The sequence below is a fragment of the Scleropages formosus genome, chromosome 3, assembly GCF_900964775.1.
Source record: "Scleropages formosus chromosome 3, fSclFor1.1, whole genome shotgun sequence".
NCBI lineage: Eukaryota > Metazoa > Chordata > Actinopteri > Osteoglossiformes > Osteoglossidae > Scleropages > Scleropages formosus.
The window spans coordinates 13,891,437-13,913,443 of NC_041808.1; the positions used below are offsets into that span (position 1 = coordinate 13,891,437).

Here is a 22,007-nt window from a genome sequence, read left to right on the forward strand (position 1 = left end):
GACTGAGCTCATCAATTAAATAGTTATGCTTTTTTGGGGAAGAAAAAAGATTTGCAAAATTATTTTTTGCAATACAACTACATATTCACTTTTGCAATATGACCTTAGTTTTTAATATTAAGGAATTTATTTTTCCAATGAGATCAGAATGGATTTATATACCAGAAGTACTAAGGAAAAACCAGACAACTGAAGAATTGACCAAGAAGTTTATTAGAGTAATCATTTTGAAGGTAGTAGTTACAGTCTTTCTCCATTGTAAAAGTGTTCCTTACAAACTTTGAAGATTGAAACAAGCTATAAACTTATATTACAAACAAAGGAATTTGGGCAACTTTTTACAAGTGTTTCCACAACTCTACCTGAAGCCATTTAGTAATTACATTCATAATCCTGAATTATATGGAATCACTAAATTTCATCAGGAAATATAACACACACCTAGTGAATATGAAGAACCATTTCAACTACATAACACAGTGGGACACTGGTTTGCTCTATCAATATTCATTTGTAAAGCAAAAGGAATGATGAGTACAATTAGTTTGACAGGACCATGTCCGAGTCTAAATGAAATTATACATCTGGTGTGCATTCATGAAGACTGAATTTAACAAATAATTAAGATCAATTTATTTTGAAATTCATGTATATCAGAAGTTGCATGATTACTGTCATCCAATATTTTGCCGATGCCTTCCTCAAGGGAAGATGCAGTTTTAGCCTTGTATTTTAACTCGCATACAATGATTTTTTTTTTTTTTTTTTTTAAACTGGAATTATACAATAAGGATCTTATAAACATCCTGCACCAGGAGCAGAATTCAAAAGGTTAGAAGGTCCAGGGTTTAACCACTGATACCTGCTGCACCAAAACAAAACACATACATCCTCAAAACTAAGTATGTTAAAGGTGCTACTCCTAGCTAACTACTGCACAGGTTTTACAGAAATATAAAGAACAAGCAAAGCTCCACATATAGCAGTGACTGCATAGAAAGGAAACTTATCCGCTGTTGAAAAAAAACACAACCAACGCCACATTGTTCAGATCAGATTTAATGAGTAATGAAGCTGGGTTAGGATCACTGCTGTGAAATAACTGTACATTTTAAAATGCTCCACCTCCTCGGTATCCATCATAACCCCTGCTGCCTCTTCCACCATAGCTATTTCCACCGCAGTATCCTCCCCAGCCACCTCTGTAACCCCCACCATTGTGGCGATACCCTCCTCCTCCTCCTCCTCCTCCATAACCCCCTCTATGTCCTCCGTAACCTCCTCCATATCCTCCATACCCGGCTCCTTGGAAACTTGGCCCGCTTCCCCCTTGATAGCCCCTGTGGTAACCTCCGCCCCCCCTTTCAAATCGGGGCATCTTGGAAGGCCGTGGGCCATCACCAAATCTGATAAGGAAAAAAGTTTAAGACATTTAAGTTAATAATGCATAAATTAATACTGTCAGTCTTGTCCAGCAGATACTTTGCTTTACACAGTGGCTACACACAAAGTAAATACAGCAAAAATATCCTGGCAATACAAAATTTTCTGTTTTGTATTCTTGGAAAAGTGAAATTTTTTTTTTTTTTTTTTAAAAAAAAAAAAGTTTAAAGGTCCAAACCCTTGCATATAAGCCATAATCCATCACGCTCAGAGATTGCACATAACACAGCATCTATTTTATATAAGGTGTAAAATGTCTGCAGAAGACACCACATATTCTAATAAGAGTCAGTCAAATGTAACATCATCAGGTAAAATACTTTTATAGTAAAAGGGGTGACATTTCACAGAATTGAATGTGTTCAGTTACTGTCATGGGAAAACAACTGATAGAACAGAGATTAAAGGTTATATCCTACCGCAAGTTTGGAGCCATAAGATTTAGCCCTGCAGCAGAAGGTTTGGAAATCAGCCGGATGAGGTTCAACATGTGCTGGTGGACTGGGCTCATTTCGCTTATGTACTGTGGGTCTTTTGTGACATCCACAACAAGAGCTTCCATTCCAGCTCTGATGGCTGCTATATTGCCAGCTGAGTAATGTGGTATTTTCAGCTTGATCCTAAACAGAGAAATTACCATGTAACTAAAACTTAGCATTCAAGTGCTTTTAAGTTTACCAGCAAATTCCCATGAAACAATTGAAAATGAAATTCTGCACCCAAAAAGAGAAAGCACATACCAATCATCTAGTACAACAATGTCACCATTGGATGTGATTTTTTTTGATCCAAATAAAATGAGCTGGAGAGGGCTGACCAAAGTCATTCCTTTTGCAGAGATGGCACGTGTCCGAATCTGTTCGGAAGTTCAATAAAACAAACTATATTAAACATTTCAGCAAAGACCAATAATACTGAGAACATCTAAAATTTTATCAAAATTCTATGAATATCAAATGTTATGAAATTCAGATATTGCACAAATTAGACTCAAGTCACATCTGATTGCCAAAACAACATTTTATAATAAAAGGCAAGATATCTAACATCATTACAATGTTAAGTGTCATCAGAGATACACTTTCAAAAAAGACCCTATAAATGTGTCACTAAAGCAATGCTGCCAGTTTGTACTATATCTTAAAGTTCACATTCTTTCACAGCGCCAACCTTTTCTCCAAAAACGAAAAACGGTGAAGGGTACTTCGTGTCTTGGTTGCTGAAGGGACAATTGACAGAAGATTTGTGGATGAGAGCATTGCGCCCTTCCGTGGTGAGGATCTTCCTTTTTTCCTTGTGGTAGCACACGTTTGGGTACAAGCCAAAGCTCAACAGTGAAACCACTACATCCAGGTTGTTGTCCGGGCCAGTGTTGTTAAACACTTGTGTCATCAAGGAATCTATGATGACAAATTGTAATTACCGAGGGAAACACAGTATACACATAAATACCCATGGCTATTGACCTTAAGTTTTTTTTTTTTTTTAAAACCATATTTTTTGCACTGCTTATTAGAAAAGTAACTAGCAGCAACATATGAATTAAAACAGCACAGTGAGATATTTCAGTGCTCTGGTCCTGGACTGCAGCAATGTCCAATGAGCTCCATACAACAAGTTTCTAAGAATGGAATAGATATACGTATTGTCAATGTGTGCATTTAACTTTGTCTCGTTCTTATAATCAGAAATCCAACATTTAATATAATTGAGCTATATGATGTTCATATTTGCTTAGTCCTAATTTGGTTCACCATTTGGGCACTTGGTCATATGTTTTTAAATGTATGAATATAACAGTACATTCTCATGAAGTGTATTTATACTAGTATAGTAGAATACAATGCAGTAAACTAAGTGGTCCTAAACCAGCCATTCTGTATTCACTGGAAGAACCAAAAGACAGATTTGTTCTCGACTCAATTAACAATACCAAGCCACATACATATATGTACACTTTTTGCACCGTTTTACTTGCAGGGAATGAGCATACCTTCAGGAAACCCAGAATTTACCAGAATTTCTTTCAGCTGTACTTTAGCTTCCCATGTCATCCTTAGTGTGGACATGTTTAACCTTTTGTGTTCACAAAATCTGATTTCGGCATCCTCACCACCCATTCTAAAATGAAGGGCAAAGTAGTAGGTTTAACTTTTCTGAAAATTTAAAGCACAAAAAAGGTAGTGTGCAAGAGCACAGGAGCTGGTGGTGACAAACCTAGCATCATCCCAGGCCTGAAACACTGAGAGAAGGGCCACATGGTCCGAGAACCTGGAGCCCGCAAAGTTTCTGTGGACAAAACCCAAACGCTTGCCCTCACTGATAAAGGGCTCTGGGAAACAGGTGGCTGCCGAGATGGTGCACACTGCATCACCAACACTATGGAGCAAAAGAAGTGAGGAGAAAAACTTTACTGGTTCTGGTTCTTTAAAGCATATCATCATAACATTAACTCCTACCTATAACACATGCTGTCCACTTCATTCAATATCTTATTAAAATTTTCCCAACATTGTTCTTTAACTGTCTTCTGTTCTTAATTCCCTCCCTCTCCGCCTCTTTAAAAAATGCATTCCAACACACATGCAACACCTCTGCCAAGCACCACCACTTTGCCCCACCACCAGGTCCTCTAACAATCTGGTGCATGCTAGACTAATCCTATATTTTTTTCCCCAGAGGGGAAGTCTCTAAATTTGAATAACAGTGTTTTACAAATTAAGTTAAATCCATAAACTCAATTCTCCAATGGCAGTCATCCTGAGTTCAAAATGTTTTCCTGTCTGCCTTGTGTCTTGTCAGACTTTCTGTAAATTCTCTTAATTGTAAATTTTAATTCAAATTCTGTTACAAAGAGTTACACATTCACCAAGCCCCATTTAAAATAAGTCTACAAGGACAATCAAAAGGAATCAGCATTAAAAAGCAGGGAAAAGAATTTTTGCCACTCTGGTTAAAGACTCACTGGAACACACAGCCCATAATCATCATCTTTCCCAGTCGAGGCTCAATAGGCAACTTTGCTAGAATTCGGCCCAGGGGGGTTAACTCATCGTTGCTGTCGAGGGCATCCAATTCTGGTCAGAATCAAGATTTTAAAAAAAAAAAAAAAAAAAAAAAAAAACCACACACACACACACACACACACACACACACCTTTAGGTAAACATAAATACAGCACAGTAATATAAAAAAAATTCAGACTGCAATTTTATCCATTTCATATAAATCATCACAAACTACCTCTCAGAGTATGCTCTGCTTCAATGACTGCATCCAGTGGAGGAGGTTCGATGGCCTTTGAAAGGAACTGTCCTATGCCACCTAGTCTCAACAGCTTGATGCTAAGAGCCACCTCATGGAGAGGAGTACGGAAGATCTCAGGGGTCATATGAGTCTCCAGTCTAGGGCGGAAAATAATTTATTACTCAGCATTAAAACCAAAAACTGCTCTAACCCAGGATCCCAAAGTCAGATTCTGAATACGTACATTTGTTTTTAAACCTAAGCGATGTCTCTAGTCAAACCCACTTTAAGTACTGCAATTTAAGTGAAATTAGTTATAATAGTTAAGGGAAAATGAGCAAAGATTTGGATGAAAAAAAGAATAAGTGTTTCACTGTTAAAGAATTTTATCACACTTATTTGGACTCACTTTGTTTACAACCAACTTCAACAGTTGGCAATGACTAGCAAGGTGTAATGTATCTCACACACACACACACACACACACACACACACACACACACACACACACACGGAGTCCGAAACTGCTTGTCCCAAAGGGGGTCGCGGTGAGCTGGAGCCTAGGCCAGGTAACACAAGGCGCAAGGCTGGAGGGGGGACACCCCAGACAGGACGCCAATCCATCACAACCACACAAAGCAGAACTCGAACCCCAGACCCACCAGAGAGCAGGCCCTGGCCAAACCTGCTGCACCACCACACTTGCCCTTAATGTATAACATTACTGAAAAATATTGATTACTTTAGATGTTTATTACATAAACTTGTATACATTCTCCACATAAGAGATTTCTGATCTAAAATTAATTTCCCACCTCTGAAAACGTGCTCGGCTGCAAAGATGGAAGCAGAATCCAGGCCGAACTCTGCCTGCTCGACCCTTTCGCTGCTCCAAGTTTGTCTTAGATGCCCAGACAGTAGCATAGTTTGTCATATTGTTGTGAGATGTGAACAGCTTGACTTTTTGCCTGTAAAAGACAAAATATCATTACTGCACATCACCACAACAGAGAGGTGGAATTTATTACAAAGCTCAAAAACTGAGATGTGCCCGACCCCATGGTCTTCAAGAAAAATTAAAACACGTCACTTACTTGCAACAGTCGATTACATATACGACATCGTTGATGGTAATGCTGGTCTCCGCAATATTTGTAGACAAGATCACCTGAAAGGTTAATGAAAAAGGTTTAATCAATCAATTCTTTACACTAACTGCACCATAGCAGCTGATCATGCATTTAGATCGATTACAAAAGTATAAAGACCTTCACAACTAGTGAGTCCTTCCTGTGAACTTGTTACCCTTCCCAAATTTCTACTTTTTTCTAATACATATACAACTGACCTTTGTTACATTCTCAGGCACAGAATCAAACACCTTTCGCTGTTCCTCTCTCGGAATTTGGGAGTGTAGAGGGAGAATTCTGTATTGTTGATTTCCTTAAAGAAGGGGGGAAAAAAAAGACAATAAAAACACACACACAGGAAATTTTATCTTTTAGTACTGCCACACTATACTTCCTGTTACGCAGATTACAGAACATGCTAATATACTGAATGCCCTACTATATTACTAAGTTGAAAAGGGAAAGCCAGCAACTAGTCACAGTTGTATGTTTAAGATTTTTAAAAAAAAAAAAAAAATAAAAATAAATAGTCTTTTTGCCTACTAAAAATGTTTGCATAAGCAGCAGAGCACAAAGATTGAAGAACATACCGAAGTGGAGACTGATCTCAAGGTGTTTCTGCAAAGAGTAGATGAGGTTCCATCCAGGCAGGAACACAAGCACTGCTCCAGCTACTTTAAGTGTTTCTATGTACTTGAGAAGGGCTTCAATCAATTCAAAGGAGGTTTCCTTTTCATTCAGCTGAGCCATAGAGTGTTTCGTGTCAGGGCTATATTCATCCCCACAAACAGCATTGCAGTTTGTCTGAAACCATGCAAGGCCAAGAGGGAACACAGCATGTCATCATCTCAGATGTAGCAGGGACTATCCTTGTATGTGAACCAAAGTCAGTCCATCTTAAAGCATTAATGTCAAGAAATAATCATTTGTTTGTCAAAATATTAAGACCAACAGTAAAATGGATACACTACCATGGGGGGGGGGGGGAGAGAACATTTAAAAAAAAACGGTATTAGCAAACACAGATACAAGGCCACTACTGGTCTTTTTGAATTTGGTTGAAATATATAAACTCATAATACATATTACGTATATAATTTTACTTGTGCAAACAATTAACTGGAGGTCTTAAATTTCTAGTGCACATGTAAGCTTTAAAATGGGTTTCCTGCTTTCACTATAGTTTTACAAAACAATAGCTATAGCAGCCACTTAGGTGCCGTTTACTGATGTGGACCAAATTAAAATGAGTTTTCAATAATCACATATATAACCAGAAACTACATCACAGACCACAATCTAATCTACAACACAACCTACATCATCTTCACCACCATCTTCATCCTTTTCTTTTTTCTTTTTATCCATTGGAGGAGGAACAAACTGGGTCATCTGAATACAATCTTCAAGAAAATACTCTAAGAGAAACATTTTTTATATTTTAACTGTACATAAGAGTTGAACAAGAAGAAAACTTAATATCTATTGTATAATACTACAAGAAATTTCTATTAAACAGCATGTTTTTTACAAATGGGGGGGGGGGGGGGGGAAAAATTGAGAATTTCTATGCATATAAGATAAGTTCTGAATTACAAATAAGTCCAGTGAGATCAGCAAAACTGAAATGTGATGGCTACTACGCTTACCTACCTTGTACCGGGAAGGTGCGCCCAAACACTTCAATAATTGGGCAGTTGAAATAGTAGTCACAAAACATTGTTGTGTCAATAGTTGCAGACATGAGAATTATGCGTATTTCTGGATAGGCTTGGACAACATCCCGCAGCACCACCATGAGGAAATCGGTCTGTGTATTAACACAAAGCCCCGAGTTTCATTTTAATCAGTGTCTGAATATGCAAAAACATTTTTCATTAAATAAACACAGTTCTAAATTTATTGTTCCATGTTTAACTTACATTGAGGTCTCTTTCGTGTATTTCATCCACAATGACATGGCTGATTCCTCGGATCCCGGATTCCAGCTTTCTTAAAAGGACACCTATTCATATTGGAGGAGACCGAGCACTCACCTGGTGTTTGTGTTCCAAGCAATTAAATGCAGTCAAACAACTTAAGCTGTAAACATCAAGCAGCCACAATAAGGACTATATTTTTAAATACTGATACTAGGCAGGGTGTAAAATGATAACGATGATCATACAATTAACATGCGATGGCCATTACAAAAGACTGACCAACGGTGCAGAAGAGGACACTGGCATGGGGTCTGGGAAGAATGGACTCAAAGCGCACACTGTAACCACAGCTCTTGCCCAGTTCCTCTCCTCGCTCGAAAGCAACGCGTTCTGCAACAGAAACTGCGCTGATGCGCCGGGGCTGTCAAAAGAAGACACACAAATTAAACAAAATCAAACCATTTTTCTTCCATCATTTATCACTGATAAGTTCCAGTTCATTTAAAGTCAGCTCACCTGGGTTACAATGATATTACAGTCTGCTGCCTTTCCGTTCTTTATGAACTCGTCTAGGATGTACTGGGGAACCTGAGTTGTCTTTCCACAACCAGTAGCTCCACGAATGATGACTATAGAGTTACTATGTATGGCATCCATAATCTCCTCTTCAAACCTCTTCACTGGAAGCTGATCCCGTTCTTCAATAACCTGAAGTTAAACAGGACATAAACAACTAAGAAAGAGAATGCAAATGGAAAGAATTCCGTGCAAATGAGGGGGCTAAACAAACCTTCTGTAAATTTTGATCATGTTCCAGCTGGTACATCAGTTCATGCTGTAGGTCTGAACTGATCTGTTGCGGACTGCACTGGAGGGAACATAAATAGAAGAAACAATATATTTACTGACACATTCTAAGAACAGAAGACATGAAAGTGCTTAGAGCTCCCTCTCACTTAAAACACAGCTAACATTTCCCATGAAATATACAAAAAAGCACTAGAGTAAAGCAGCCTGTAAATAATTCCCACAAATAAAGAGTAAAAAGGATTTTGTAATATGAGTACTTCTATTACTAAAACTGAAAATAAAAAGTAAACACATTCCATTTTAATTTCTGAATGCACCTTTCAGCAGATATTTTTAAGAATATTTAAATACATTTAAATTCTGGACACTGAAATAGAAAACACTAACATGAAACATATTCTGACTATGTTCCTGAAGTTTTGCATCTTGATAGTTGCTGGACACCTTCTGTAAAATCAATAAGTCACACTCGATGACCACTGGACGAAGCTTTCCAACTTCCTTTAACAGAGAGAGGCTAGTCCCCAAGTTATTTCAATATCCAATTTCATCCTTCACATTTTGTTTTATATTAAATGAATAAATTTCAACCAACCAGCATCTGATAGAGAAAAATGAGCACTCTATTTTGTCTGGAGCCTTTTGTCCACCAAAACAACAAGAACTTACAAAGGCAAGCGGGCCCTCGTCAATGTTGCTGCTTGTCCATGGGTTCCAGTTCACTTGAGGGGGTGACCAAGGCACCACACCAGGAAAACTCTGCTTTTGAGAGGGTTCAAAGTGAGCCATCTTTCCCTGGATCAGTGACACCGTAGTACTTGTATCCTGAGGCTACGAGAAAACAAAGAAGTTAGCATTTTATTTCAGAGTGTATCCATGTATTTATGTGAAACATAAAAACTGAAAGAATTAGACGAGCTTTGTTCTTTGGAAATAAAGAACCAAAATTCAAAAGTTTAACTGCTCCCTGTTAAAACTCTGAAACTGCCAGTATTTGTGTGACTAACGAACACTAAATGTCATGTAATAGGCTTATTTCTCCATTACTTAAATATTTCATAGTACTTATCTTTTCAAATAAAATTTAACTGTCATTAATTTCCAAAAAACAAACCTAGCATTGTATTATGTTGTATTTTAAACCTACCTCATAAAAGCAGGAAAATGTGTGGGCACAAGTGCAACTTACTGGAGGAGGGACTTGCATGCCTAACTCCTGGACTACGCTGTCCAGCTGTCGCTGCAGATCATTTGTCAAGGCCACTTCAAAGGGTTCCAGCTGTTAGAAGTCAAGATAACCCTTCTGAATGAGGTCAGTATGAAAGGCATTTAGCAGATACTTCAAACAACTGTTGCAAAACCACCGCATGTATTATTTGGGCAGCTTTCTCGCGATCTTAAATGTCTCTCAATTAAGCCGTATTCATGACAAGCACGAAAACCATGCTATCTAAAATACACACACCCCCTACCGATTTCCATACAGACTACATGTGACAAAACGCCAGTCTATCTCATTCGGAATAGCACTGTACCATGCCTTTCCTGCCTGCCTAGGAACTTCTGTTACTGAAGGGGGGGGAACCCAAAACTATTCATTTTTTCTTTGGTAGCTTGATGAGGTATCCCTCCTTCCATTCTGTTGGGACAAGTTCTTCCAAATTTTCTTGAAAAGGGGGTATAGCATCTCCACTGCGGTTTCAATGTCAGCTTTCAATGCCTCTGCTACAATGTTGTCAGGTCCAGCTGCCTTGCCAATTTTCAGCAGTTTGATGGCCTTACGGATCTCCTCCCTGGTGGGCTCCCTGCAATCGATAGGCAGGTCTACAGCAGCTGGCTGGATGTCTGGTGCGTCCCGAGGGGCTGGTCTATTAAGTGTTCTACCCATCTTTTCTTCTGTCCCTCATCTCCAGTGATGGTCCTTCCCTCCTTGTCCTTTACAGGCCTTTCTAGTTTGTTGAACTTTCCAGACAGCTTTTTTGTAGTGGTGTATAGATCTTTCATATTCCCTTGTAAAGCTGCTTCTTCAGCCTCAGTAGCCAGAGAGTCTAAGTATTTCTCTTCTGTGTACCTTTTTCTTTCAATGAGCCACCCATGACTCAACCAGAAGTCTATGTCCAGCTAGCAACTAACCAGACTAGGAGAAGCAGGAAAAAAATTTTACATGAACCTTTCATGCTCAAGGATGCATAAACTAAAAGCTCTGGAAATTAGAAAGAATAAATAAACCTATCCTTAAAAGAGAGCAAGATTTGACAAGTTTATTAACACATGCCCATTTCCAGAATTACTCACTCACCGTCTCTCCTTCTTTCTTCTTGGTAACACCAGTGTAAGGTTCTATGACACCCAGATGGTAAAGCTGGCGTACAATAGAGAGCGCACAGGACTGGGCGGCCAGCTTCTTGTTAGAGCCATGCTCACGGGCAAACACATCTACAACAGTGAGCAGCAGAATGACCAGATCAGCCAGCTGTTAAGACACCATCTTGATATTCCATTATAAAGTATTCCATTTTTCCCCTTTGTCCTGACTCCGCTTTCAGAAAGTGGTTACAGCCGTTACATTAAATTATTGATCGTTTCCTCAACATTGCAAGAATATAAATGGCTCAAAAGACAAATAAGGAAACAAACCTTAAGTCATTATACTCTAAAGGTCACAAATGTATTGAGCGGATCAACCAATGTTTAATTTATTTAGCAGACATTTTCTCCAGCGTGACTTCCAATGAACTTTATGTAGTGTTATGAGCCCACACACCTTATTCACCAAGGTGACTTACACTGCTACATATGCTACTTACAATGGGTCACTCATCCATACATCAGTGAAAAACACTCTCTGTGTAACTCTCCCACTATGGGGGAACATGAACAGCATGTCTTTGGACTGTGGGAGGAAACTGGAGCACCCGGAGGAAACCCACGCAGACACAGGGGAGAACATGCAAACACCACAGACTGAGCGAGGAGTGAACCAACGTTTTCTGGCACTACCACGGGCGCTGGGAGACAGCAGCGCTACTCACTGTGCCACCATGCTGCCTACAAGCTGTTTACAACTGCTTGTCCCAAGTAATTCCAATAAAAATCTTAGCACCAATTCAAATTAGGCAAAATTACCATTATATGCCACAAATGATTATACTCACCAATTAGCCAAGGCTTCGTGACAACTTACGATTTTAAGTTGGTATACCACAGTGCTTACAATGACTTATCCACTTCTACAGCTATGTGATTTTTACCATGGCAATTCAAGATAGCACTTATTGATCAAGGCTCGTACAACTAAGGGGGGGATCTGAACCTAAGGATTTCATACCGTCAGACAAATGCTGTAATGATTATACTACTTGCTGCCCTGTATATACATATGATCATCCATCCATCTTCCTCCGTTTATCCAGGACCGGGTCGTGGGGGCAGTAGTCCAAGCAGAGCCCCCCAGACTTCCCTCTCCCCGCACACCTCCTCCAGCTCCTCTGGGGGAACCCCAAGGCGTTCCTAGGCCAGCTGGGAGACGTAGTCTCTCCAACGTGTCCTGGGTCTGCCCCGAGGCCTCCTCCCAGTGGGACATGCCCGGAACACCTTACCAGGGAGGCATTCAGGAGGCATCCGGAACAGGTGCCCGAGCCACCTCTACTGGCTCCTTTCGATGCGGAGGAGCAGCGGCTCTACTCCGAGCTCCTCCCGGGTGACTGAGCTCCTCACCCTATCCCTAAGGGTGCGCCCAGCCACTCTGTGGAGGAAACTCATTTCTGCCGCTTGTATCCGCGATCTCATTCTTTCGGTCATGATCCAAACTTCATGACCATAGGTGAGGGTAGGAATGTAGATCGACCGGTAAATTGAGAGCTTCGCCTTACGACTCAGCTCCTCCTTCACCACAACAGACCGGTACGATGACCGCATTACTGCGGACGCCGCACCGATCCGTCTGTCAACCTGCCGCTCCATTTTTCCCCTCACTCGTGAACAAGACCCGAAGATACTTAAACTCCTCCACTTGAGGGAGCAACTCCCCCCCTAACCTGGAGGGGGCAATCCACCTTTTCCCGACTGAGAACCATGGCCTCGGATTTGGAGGTGCTGATTCTCATCCCCGCCGCTTTGCACTCGGCTGCAAACCTCTCCAGTGCGTGCTGTAAGTCTTGATTCGATGAAGCCAACAGGACCACACTGTCCGCAAAAAGCAGAGACGTGATCTCGCGGCCACCAAAACAGACACCCTCCGTTCCCTGGCTGCGCCTAGAAATTCTGTCCATGAAGATAATGAACAGAATCGGTGACAAAGGGCAGCCCTGGCAGAGTCCAACATGCACCGGGAACAGGTCTGACTTACTGCCGGCAATGCGAACCAAGCTCCTGCTCCGGTCATACAGGGAACGAACAGCCCGTAGCAGCGAGCCCTGAACCCCATAATCCCGAAGTACCTCCCACAGGATGCCACGAAGGACACGGTCGAATGCCTTCTCCAGGTTCACAAAACACATATGGACTGGTTGGGCAAACTCCCATGAACCCTCCAACACCCTAGTGAGGGTATAGAGCTGGTCCAGTGTTCCACGGCCAAGGCGAAAACTGCACTGCGCCTCCTGAACCCGAGGTTCGACTATCGGTCGGATTCTCCTCTCCAGTACCCCGGCATAGACTTTCCCAGGGAGGCTAAGGAGTGTGATCCCCTTTAGTTGGAACACAATCTCCGGTCCCCCTTCTTAAAAAGAGGGACCACCACCCTGGTCTGCCAGTCCAGAGGCACTGTTCCCGAGCTCCACACGATGCTGCAGAGGCGTGTCAGCCAAGACAGCCCCACAACATCCAGAGACTTGAGAAACTCGGGGCGGATTTCATCCACCCCCGGAGCCTTGCCACCGAGGAGTTTTTTGACTACCTCGGCAACTTCAGCCCGGGTAATGGACGAGTCCCCCTCCGAGTCCCCAGCCTCAGCTTCCTCTACGGAAGGCGTGTCGGAGGGATTGAGGAGATCCTCAAAGTACTCCTTCCACCGCCCGAGGACATCCTCAGTTGAGGTCAGCAGCGCACCACTTCCACTGTAAACAGTGTTGGCGAAACACTGCTTCCCCCTTCTGAGTCACCAGACGGTTTGCCAGAATCTCTTTGAGGCCGACCGAGAGTCTTCCTCCATGGCCTCACCGAACTCCTCCCAGGCCCGAATTTTTGCCATGGCGACTACCAGAACCGCGTTCCGCCTGGCCCGCCGGTACCCGTCAGCTGCTTCAGGAGTCCCATGAGCCAACCAGGCCCGATAGAACTCCTTCTTCAGCTTGACGGCATCCCTTACCTCCGGTGTCCACCACCGTGTTCGGGGATTGCCGCCGCGACAGGTGCCGGAGACTTTATGGCCGCAGCTCCGAACCGCCGCCCCGACAACGGAGGTGTGGAACATCATCCATTTGGACTCAATGTCCCCAGTCTCCCTCGGGACCTGGTTGAAGCTCTGTCAGAGGTGGGAGTTGAAGACCTCTCTGACAGGGGCCTCCGCCAAACGTTCCCAACAGACCCTCACTATGTGTTTGGGCCTGCCAGGTCTGTCCAGCTTTTTCCCCCCACCATCGAATCCAACTCACCACCAGGTGGTGATCAGTTGACAGCTCAGCCCCTCTCTTCACCCGAGTGTCCAAGATATATGGCCGAAGATCAGAAGAAACGACTACAAAGTCGATCGACCTCCGACCTAGGGTGTCCTGGTACCAAGTGCACTGATGGACACCCTTATGCATGAACATGGTGTTTGTTATGGACAAACCGTAACTAGCACAGAAATCCAATAACAACTCACCACTCGGGTTCAGATCAGGGAGGCCATTCCTCCCAATCACGCCCCTCCAGGTGTCACTGTCGCTGCCCACGTGGGCGTTAAAGTCCCCCAGTAGAACGACAGAGTCCCCAGTGGGAGCGCTTTCCAGCACGCCCCCCACGGACTCCAGAAAGGCCGGGTACTCTGCACTGCTGCTAGGCGCATAAGCACAAACGACAGTGAGAGACCGTTCCCTGACCCGAAGGCGCAGGGAGACGACCCTCTCGTTCACCGGGGTAGACTCCAACACATGGCGGCTGAACTGGGGGGCTATTAATAAGCCCACGCCCGCCCGCCGCCTCTCACCCTGGGCAACGCCAGAATAGTGGAGAGTCCACCCTCGGTCAAGAAGAGTGGTTCCAGAACCCAAGCTGTGAGTGGAAGTGAGCCCGACTATATCTAGACAGTATCTTTCAACCTCCCGCACTAGCTCAGGCTCATTCCCCGCCAGTGAGGTGACATTCCAAGTCCCAAAAGCCAGAGGTGGCGCCCGAGGTTTGGGTCGGCCAGGCACTTGGCCCCGACCACCGCCCAAATCACAACGCACCAGCCCCTTACAGCCTGTCCGGCAGGTGGTGAGCCCATCAAAGTACATATGATCAACTTATAAGAGATGTACGTCGCTTTAGAGAAAAGTGTCTGCTAAATTAATAAATGTAAATATCCAAAAGTTATTCAGATGGGGCAAAAGGAAATTTTTTATGCATAGTAAATGCAGGATAATTTCACTGACAAAATGTTACTTACTTCTACCAAGCTGCCGTACAAAAACAGTCATTTCAGCAATAAAACTCCTGCAAAAGAACAGAAAAAACATTTGAATATTATCACTACCTGCCACCAGTGAAAATAATGCTATACCAACATCTCAAAATAAATATACAGCAGTATTCACTCAACAGCCCACAGAAAAACTTAGACAAGAAAAATTCTATAAATTAGAATGACATAAGTTAATTTAATCTTCTAACAAGGTTTGAATATTTGGCAGTGATAGATGTAATTTTACTTCTTAGCCAATGTATTGGAATTAAGAATAGATATGCATAATTATACCTAACAGTGTGGTATCTGCACAAGACACTGGTAGCACTGATGAAATTGTACTCATGGGAACATGAAATCATTCATCATTTACAATCTGGACTTGAGAAATACTTTTCACTTTTTCAGTGGTTAAAAAAAAAAAAAAAAAAAAAAAAAATTTGTTTAACAAGAAAGTCAGCACTGCATTAGTCCATGTAACATAAAAAATGGAAATCTTTCCAAATAATTATATCGTCTGAGACGTATACCTTAATATCATGCCAAGTAATTCAGAAATGACCAACTTCACTCATAGGTGAACTAGTCTTCTCTCAAGAGAGAAGAAAAAACTTGGATGCCAGTATGTTTCTCTGCCATAATCATTGTTCCTTCAGCCATGGAATCTCCAAACCCTATAGGAACAGCGACAATGCAAATCAAAGCCTGGTCCCCTTTCAAAAAAGATATAGTCAAGTGACAGCTTAGCGTTAACCAGAGTTCAACATTTTTGTCTAGTGCCCAGATCAGTGCCAGTAAATGTAGTTACGTACCAAGTGTAACTAAATTTACATGCATCCTGTAGCACAAATATTAAGCATTTCACTAGGATTCAATTCAGACTTAAAACATTAAGTGAATGCCTAATAAAACTTCTAAAATTACTGACAAAATAATGCTAACTAATGCTATATGCTTTAAGTTACAAACCTTTTGATACCTGAATTTTAAAAAAAGTATGCTACCCTGATACATGACAATTTTGAATATCTTGTGACAAGACCTCCGACTATATTACACTTACAAATTTAAAAGAAAAAGTACTTGCTACATTGTGTCACTTATGTTGAACCCTGGGAGTTTGTAATGTAACTGCAATAACATGTTTCAATGACAATACAGGAAGAAACGGATTATTATAAGTTGACTGGAAACAAGGAATTGTTTTGTTGGAGAAATGCGAGACCTCCCAGGGGTTACTGATACACCAAGGAAGGCTCTGTTTCCATATCATGCTGGCTGAGAAACATACTGGTCATCACATTCGGACCAACAGTGCCCTCTCTAGACCTTCTTTCAAAGATTTGAGCAAAGTAAAACCTGGTGTTACACTTACCCTCGATCCCAACCCCTTGATATACAAATATACCAACTGCCAAGTGTGTGTGTGTGTGTGTGTGAGTTCCAAAAGCAATAACGGCAATTATGGAAGTTACAGAATTTTGTTTTGCCAAGTCAAACTTGGTAAATGAACTGATGTGGACAAACCAAAACCTGGTAAATACGAATACATGCTTCAACTGACTTTGTTGCAATTTAACAATGGGATGTATCGACTCAAATTGAACATTAACATGAAGCTCCACTAAAACAAAGCATAAAGATACCAACATCAAGCCATCTGCTCATTTTAACCCACCATAATGCACATTTTTTAAAGGTCAGAACTTATTACTATATGGGAAATCCCACCATCCCTCTTAACCTGTTGTGATCTGGGCCAACTTGGGAGTATTTGTAGTCTGTTTGGTTCTTCTCCTTCTGGAAGAACTGGTTCAGTCGAGCTTTGGCATTCTCCAAAGTCCAGTTCCCATGTAGTCCAGCATTCAAATCAACCTCTTCAGACTCTAGGGTCTTCCAATAAGGGAAAAAAAAGAAATCAATCACTGACAACTTACAATATCTTAAATACACTGCTTTAAGTGTATGGGCTAAAATGAATTTAGGTATCGAACAACTTAAACGTTTAACACCATTTCTAAATAATCATTTAAATTATTAGTCAGTCATATATGTCAGTTAATTACTGATATAGTAAAAGTGCTCACTGCTTGTGCTTCTTGGTCATCTCTCCTGGAAAAGTAGTCTTTCAGATTGGCCCCACGGTCCCACTGGGCATCACCGGTCTGAGAACTCATACCAGCTAATCCAGGTACTTGTCCAGAGCTACAGCCAGGCTGATTACCTGCTTGCTCTATAAAACCAAAACAATAAAAAAGAAAATTACATTGAAATAACAAGAATGCAAAAAAAAAAAAAAAAAAACCAACTATCAAAAGCTCAGAAAAATGTCCACAACATGCTATGCACTCATGTACAAACACGTGAGTAAAAGAGCAGTTTCTCCCTGACTTACAAACAGTAAGTAACATTTGTAGATACAAACTTTTTGAGAAGTGTTCAGGATTTATTTTTTCAGAAGAGGAGGACAGCATACCAACTGAACTCACTCGCTAGAGCTTCACCCAGCTGCAAAGAGTAAGCATCATCTTGAGTGGAATCATACTTACATATATTAAGTTAGCCTAATAGATTCACACTTGTCTCCCTCTGGGCTATATGTATGCTCTAAGGAGGGAATCCATCACACATGTGGCACTCCAAAATAGTTCCACTGGGTTGCAGGTATTTGCAGCAGGAGTTATCTGGGTTGCTGACATACAGTCTGTTTATTCATCCTGTGGACATTTTGCTCCAAAGCGATGTACAACTCAGATGGTGAGCTACAGATGAGCAATTCTGAATCCAATGTGACGCCTTTTCACAGGTATACATTACAGGAGTTGGTGTATATGCAATCGACGACAAGCCCCATGAAGTCACTTTCCATGCCCTCCCCAATCAACAGATCAATCTTTACAGGAAGATCTTGAGCACAGAGTGCAAAGTAGGTTTCCATCTTCTTGATCCCCAAAAGAACCAGATGCTTTTCTTCTTGAAGAATGACACAATATTCAACAGAGTTCAGGACTTTTACGGCAGAATTCCAATAAGGACTCAAGACTTTCTGAACGGAAAATGTGGCACTACTTATTATTAGGTCCTTGATATTAATATATTGCTAGATGGTGTTTCTATTATTTTGGCCAACCCCTGAACATACACGTACTAAAATACACATATTTTTGAAAATGCAAGAATCCTACCTTTCTCAGCTTTAACAACAAGGTGTGGAGGGATAGGACCACCTGATGGAAGATTTCCAAAGCCACCACCTTCTCCTTTGTTGGCTGATGTACCAAATTCACTCATGCTGGGCTGCAAAAAGGAATAGAGACACTGAGGGGGGGGAAAAAAAAAAAAAAAAAAAAAACTAATCAAATTTTTACAACAACAACAGTTTTTAAAAGTGCAGTTTAAACTGACCCCAACCGAAGGAACATCGGCAGCCTTCACTTCTCCAGCACGAATGAGGTAATTAACAAAGTCCCTCGCCGCATTGGACTGGGCATCCTTCTTGTTGGTGGAATTACCCATTCCAATGTAGTTGAAACCTTCCACACGGACCTAATAACGAGAAAAACTTGTAGTAATTACAAGTACTGAGGGAAGATGCACATTCATAATCACACACTCACAGAAAAACGGTGAATAACCGCATTCGTCTACTTCAGCCAGCCGTTTGTAGAAAAAGAAAATCAAGCCGTATACCAATGGTATACTGTATACCATTACACGTATTCCTGCTGCACACCTCCCTAATGAACCAGTAACCGTGCGCACAAACACACACGTGCATATGAGTGTAAGTCAAAAAGTATCCACGATATTAAAATTCTGATAAAAGGGAAATTATTGCAGATGTATTTCACTAAAAAATACCACCAGATACTGCACGTTTTATTCGCACCACTGACATCTTTTTATATCACCTACACAGCACCAATAAACTGAAGAGCTCAATTATCAGCTGTACTTTTGCTATACTGTATTAAATAAAATGGCATATCACCTACATTTTTATCTGAATCCTTTATGCAAACTTGGTTGTTGCTTTACAAGTTTCTATATTTCCCAGACCAGATACAGTCACAGTGAGTAGCGCTGCTGTCTCATAGCACCTGGGTGGTGCGAGAGGACATGGGTTCGATCCCCACTCAGTCTGTGTGGAGTTTGCATGTTCTCCCTGTGTCTGCATGGGTTTCCTCCAGGTGCTCTGGTTTCCTCCCACAGTTCAAAGACATGCTTTTCAGGTTCCCCCATAGCGTGAGTGACAGAGTGTGTGTGTTCCACTGACGCATGGATGAGTGACCCAGTGTAAGTAGTGTATCTAGCAGTGTAAGTTACCTTGGTGAATAAGGTGTGTGGGCTGATAACACTTTGTTCATTGAAAGTTGCTTTGGAAAAAAAGGTCTGCTAAGTAAATATAAATGTAAATTACATTTGTGACAAAGCATCCGAATCAATACTAACAAAAAAAAACAAAAGTTTGCCGATTTATTAAAAGCATGTAAAAGAGATTTCTTACCTCACACAAGAACTTCTGCCTGTTCTTGTTACCAGCAGCTCTGATCTCATAGTTGGGTGTCATTTTCTTTTTCCCACACCAGACATACAGGAAATTTTTTATGTCCCCCATCACAGATCCTGTTGAATGAATCCACGTTAAGTAAAATAAATAAATCTCCAATCCCTATTAATACCTATGTGTCTCTACTACATTTGCCAATGAAAGCCTGGAGTTTGTATGAATTTTCTGTCTTTCGCTGGAAAAGATATACGTGTTATTCACTGGATCGTTAGCTAAGCAGCAGGTGACAGTAATGGTCTGCAATCAATGCGTGTTCCAGTTCGGTAGTCGGTTCGCACACAGCCTCATGTTCGTACGAAAGCCCGTATCGGACGGTCCAATCGCCTATTATTACCGAGTTTCAATGGGGGAAACAGACACTTACGCTCAAGACTTAAGTTGGGGCAGAACTGCACAGATCACCACTGCTTACACACTTTCCACCACGGTCTAGTAGTAGCTGTGATAAGTACGGCATAATCAAAATAACACATGGAGAATGTTGAAAAAAATGAAAAGAAAAAACAGGAACACAAACTAGGCCAGAGCACGACTTTCCGTTTGTGATCGCGAGCCGCAGCCGAATCATGAATCGCACGCGAAAGCCTGGAAAGCCGCGCCACGCATTGAATTGTTTCCCCCCCCCCCCGTCCGAGTCACCGTCCGTCTCTCTGTCAACGCGCTGGGCAACTGCTTTCGAATCCGAGCACGTGAAGATAAACTTCAGCCAAAATTATTTCCCCCTAGTAGTTCATCACGTACCGAGTAAATCTTTGTGCTAGTAGTATTAAATGAGTTTATGATGATGGTCGCTTCAAGCTAGCAGCTCCGTACGTACGGCCTGTTCAGTTCTAACACACAAACCTCCAGTGTTGTTGTCTTCTTCTTGTCTTCAATGAAAACGACGAAGCAAACGCTGCATATAAAAAAAAAAAAATTAATTATTATTACTACTACGAATGCACTTGAATTTAAGAGTGTCTCCTCATGCATTCATTATTGTCAAACTAAAAGCTATATATATAGTACCTACGGCGACTCGAGCTCCAGAAAAGTGACGGAAAGAACGAGAACTTCCGCTTGAGAGCGTCACCCTGTCAAAATAAAAGCCCGCGTTCCCATTGGGTAGAAAACTACACTTCCGTTTTCCTTAAACATGAATTTCAAATAAATTATGTCTCAACACAACACGTCGTACAGTAACATATATAGAGAGGATGTAGTGTAGTGGTTAAAGCTGCTGCCTGTGGATCCACAGGTTACAGATTCAAATCCCCTGTCTAACTGTTGTATCCTTGAGTGAGGTGTGTTCCCTCAAAAATTATGTAGCTGAATGAATGCAACAATCCAAAAATTAAGTGTCATCTATACAAACTGGAAAGTTGTTAACTATGAGATAGTGGGGTGGTTAGAAATACTACCTTTGGACCCAAAGATCACAGCTTCAGTATCCTCAGTTTGAACCAATACCGAAGGAGGATGCGGTGGCGCAGTGGGTTGGACCGCAGTCCTGCTCTCCGGTGGGTCTGGGGTTCGAGTCCCGCTTGGGGTGCCTTGTGACGGACTGGCGTCCCATCCTGGGTGTGTCCCCTTCCCCCTCCGGCCTTACGCCCTGTGTTGCCGGGTAGGCTCCGGTTCCCCGTGACCCCGTAAGGGACAAGCGGTTCTGAAAATGTGTGTGTGTGTGTGTGTGTGTGTGTGTGTGTGTGTGTGTGTGTGTGTGTGTGTGAACCAATACCTTAAATTGTCTGTCCATCCATCCACTTTCTACCCTGCTTGTCCTTCTAGGGTCATGGTGGCAGCAGGGAGAGGAGAGAGGCCCAGCTGCCCCTGTCCCCTGCAACTTCCTCCAGCTCAACCCAGGGAATCCCAGCTGTTCCCAGGCCAACTGGGAGGTATAATCCCTCCACTGGGTCCTGGGCCAACCTTGGGGTCTCATCCCAGTCGGCCGTGCCTGGTATACCTCCAAAGGGAGGCGCCCAGGGGGCATCCTTATCAGATGCCTGAACCACCTCAACTGGCTCCTCTCAGTGCGGAGGAGTAGCGGCTCTACTCTGAGTTCATCCTGGATGTCCGAACTCCTCACCTGGTCACCTGTGATCTTATTCTTTCGGTCATCACCCAGAATTGATGACCATAGGTAAGGGTAAGGACGTAGATCGACCGGTAAATGAAGAGCTTCGCCTTATGGCTCAGCTCCCCCTTCACCACTACAGTCCGGTCCAGCAACCGCATTACTGCTGCCGCTGCTCCCAGTCTGTGGCCGATCCCGGGACAGAAACTGGCTCTTGGCTACCCTTAACTGTGTTAGAGAAAAT

General features: G+C 42.2%; 1 protein-coding gene across 2 annotated transcripts; it reads right to left on the bottom strand.

The window, feature by feature from the left end:
• Positions 1 to 208: 208 nt before the first annotated feature.
• On the bottom strand, positions 209 to 20,753 carry dhx9 (DEAH (Asp-Glu-Ala-His) box helicase 9). 2 transcript variants are annotated; one of them, XM_018753694.2, is made up of 29 exons: positions 20,719 to 20,753; positions 20,554 to 20,605; positions 19,648 to 19,766; positions 18,546 to 18,686; positions 18,326 to 18,437; positions 17,228 to 17,373; positions 16,885 to 17,033; positions 15,123 to 15,169; positions 10,851 to 10,987; positions 9,741 to 9,830; positions 9,221 to 9,382; positions 8,532 to 8,609; positions 8,258 to 8,449; positions 8,021 to 8,162; positions 7,742 to 7,824; positions 7,473 to 7,629; positions 7,140 to 7,237; positions 6,410 to 6,623; positions 6,038 to 6,132; positions 5,784 to 5,857; positions 5,505 to 5,657; positions 4,687 to 4,847; positions 4,409 to 4,520; positions 3,661 to 3,822; positions 3,437 to 3,564; positions 2,614 to 2,843; positions 2,184 to 2,299; positions 1,863 to 2,063; positions 209 to 1,406 (listed from the first exon to the last, which is right to left on the bottom strand). In XM_018753694.2, exons 3-29 carry the CDS (start codon positions 19,756 to 19,758, stop codon positions 1,112 to 1,114), a joined length of 3,786 nt encoding a protein of 1,261 aa, XP_018609210.2. In that variant the 5' UTR covers positions 19,759 to 19,766; positions 20,554 to 20,605; positions 20,719 to 20,753; the 3' UTR covers positions 209 to 1,111. The 2 variants fall into 2 exon arrangements, with proteins under 2 accessions (XP_018609210.2, XP_018609211.2); XM_018753695.2 differs by lacking the exons at positions 16,885 to 17,033; positions 17,228 to 17,373; positions 18,326 to 18,437; ... (2 more) ...; positions 20,554 to 20,605; positions 20,719 to 20,753 and adding an exon at positions 15,671 to 15,781.
• Between the last annotated feature and the right edge of the window lie 1,254 nt (positions 20,754 to 22,007).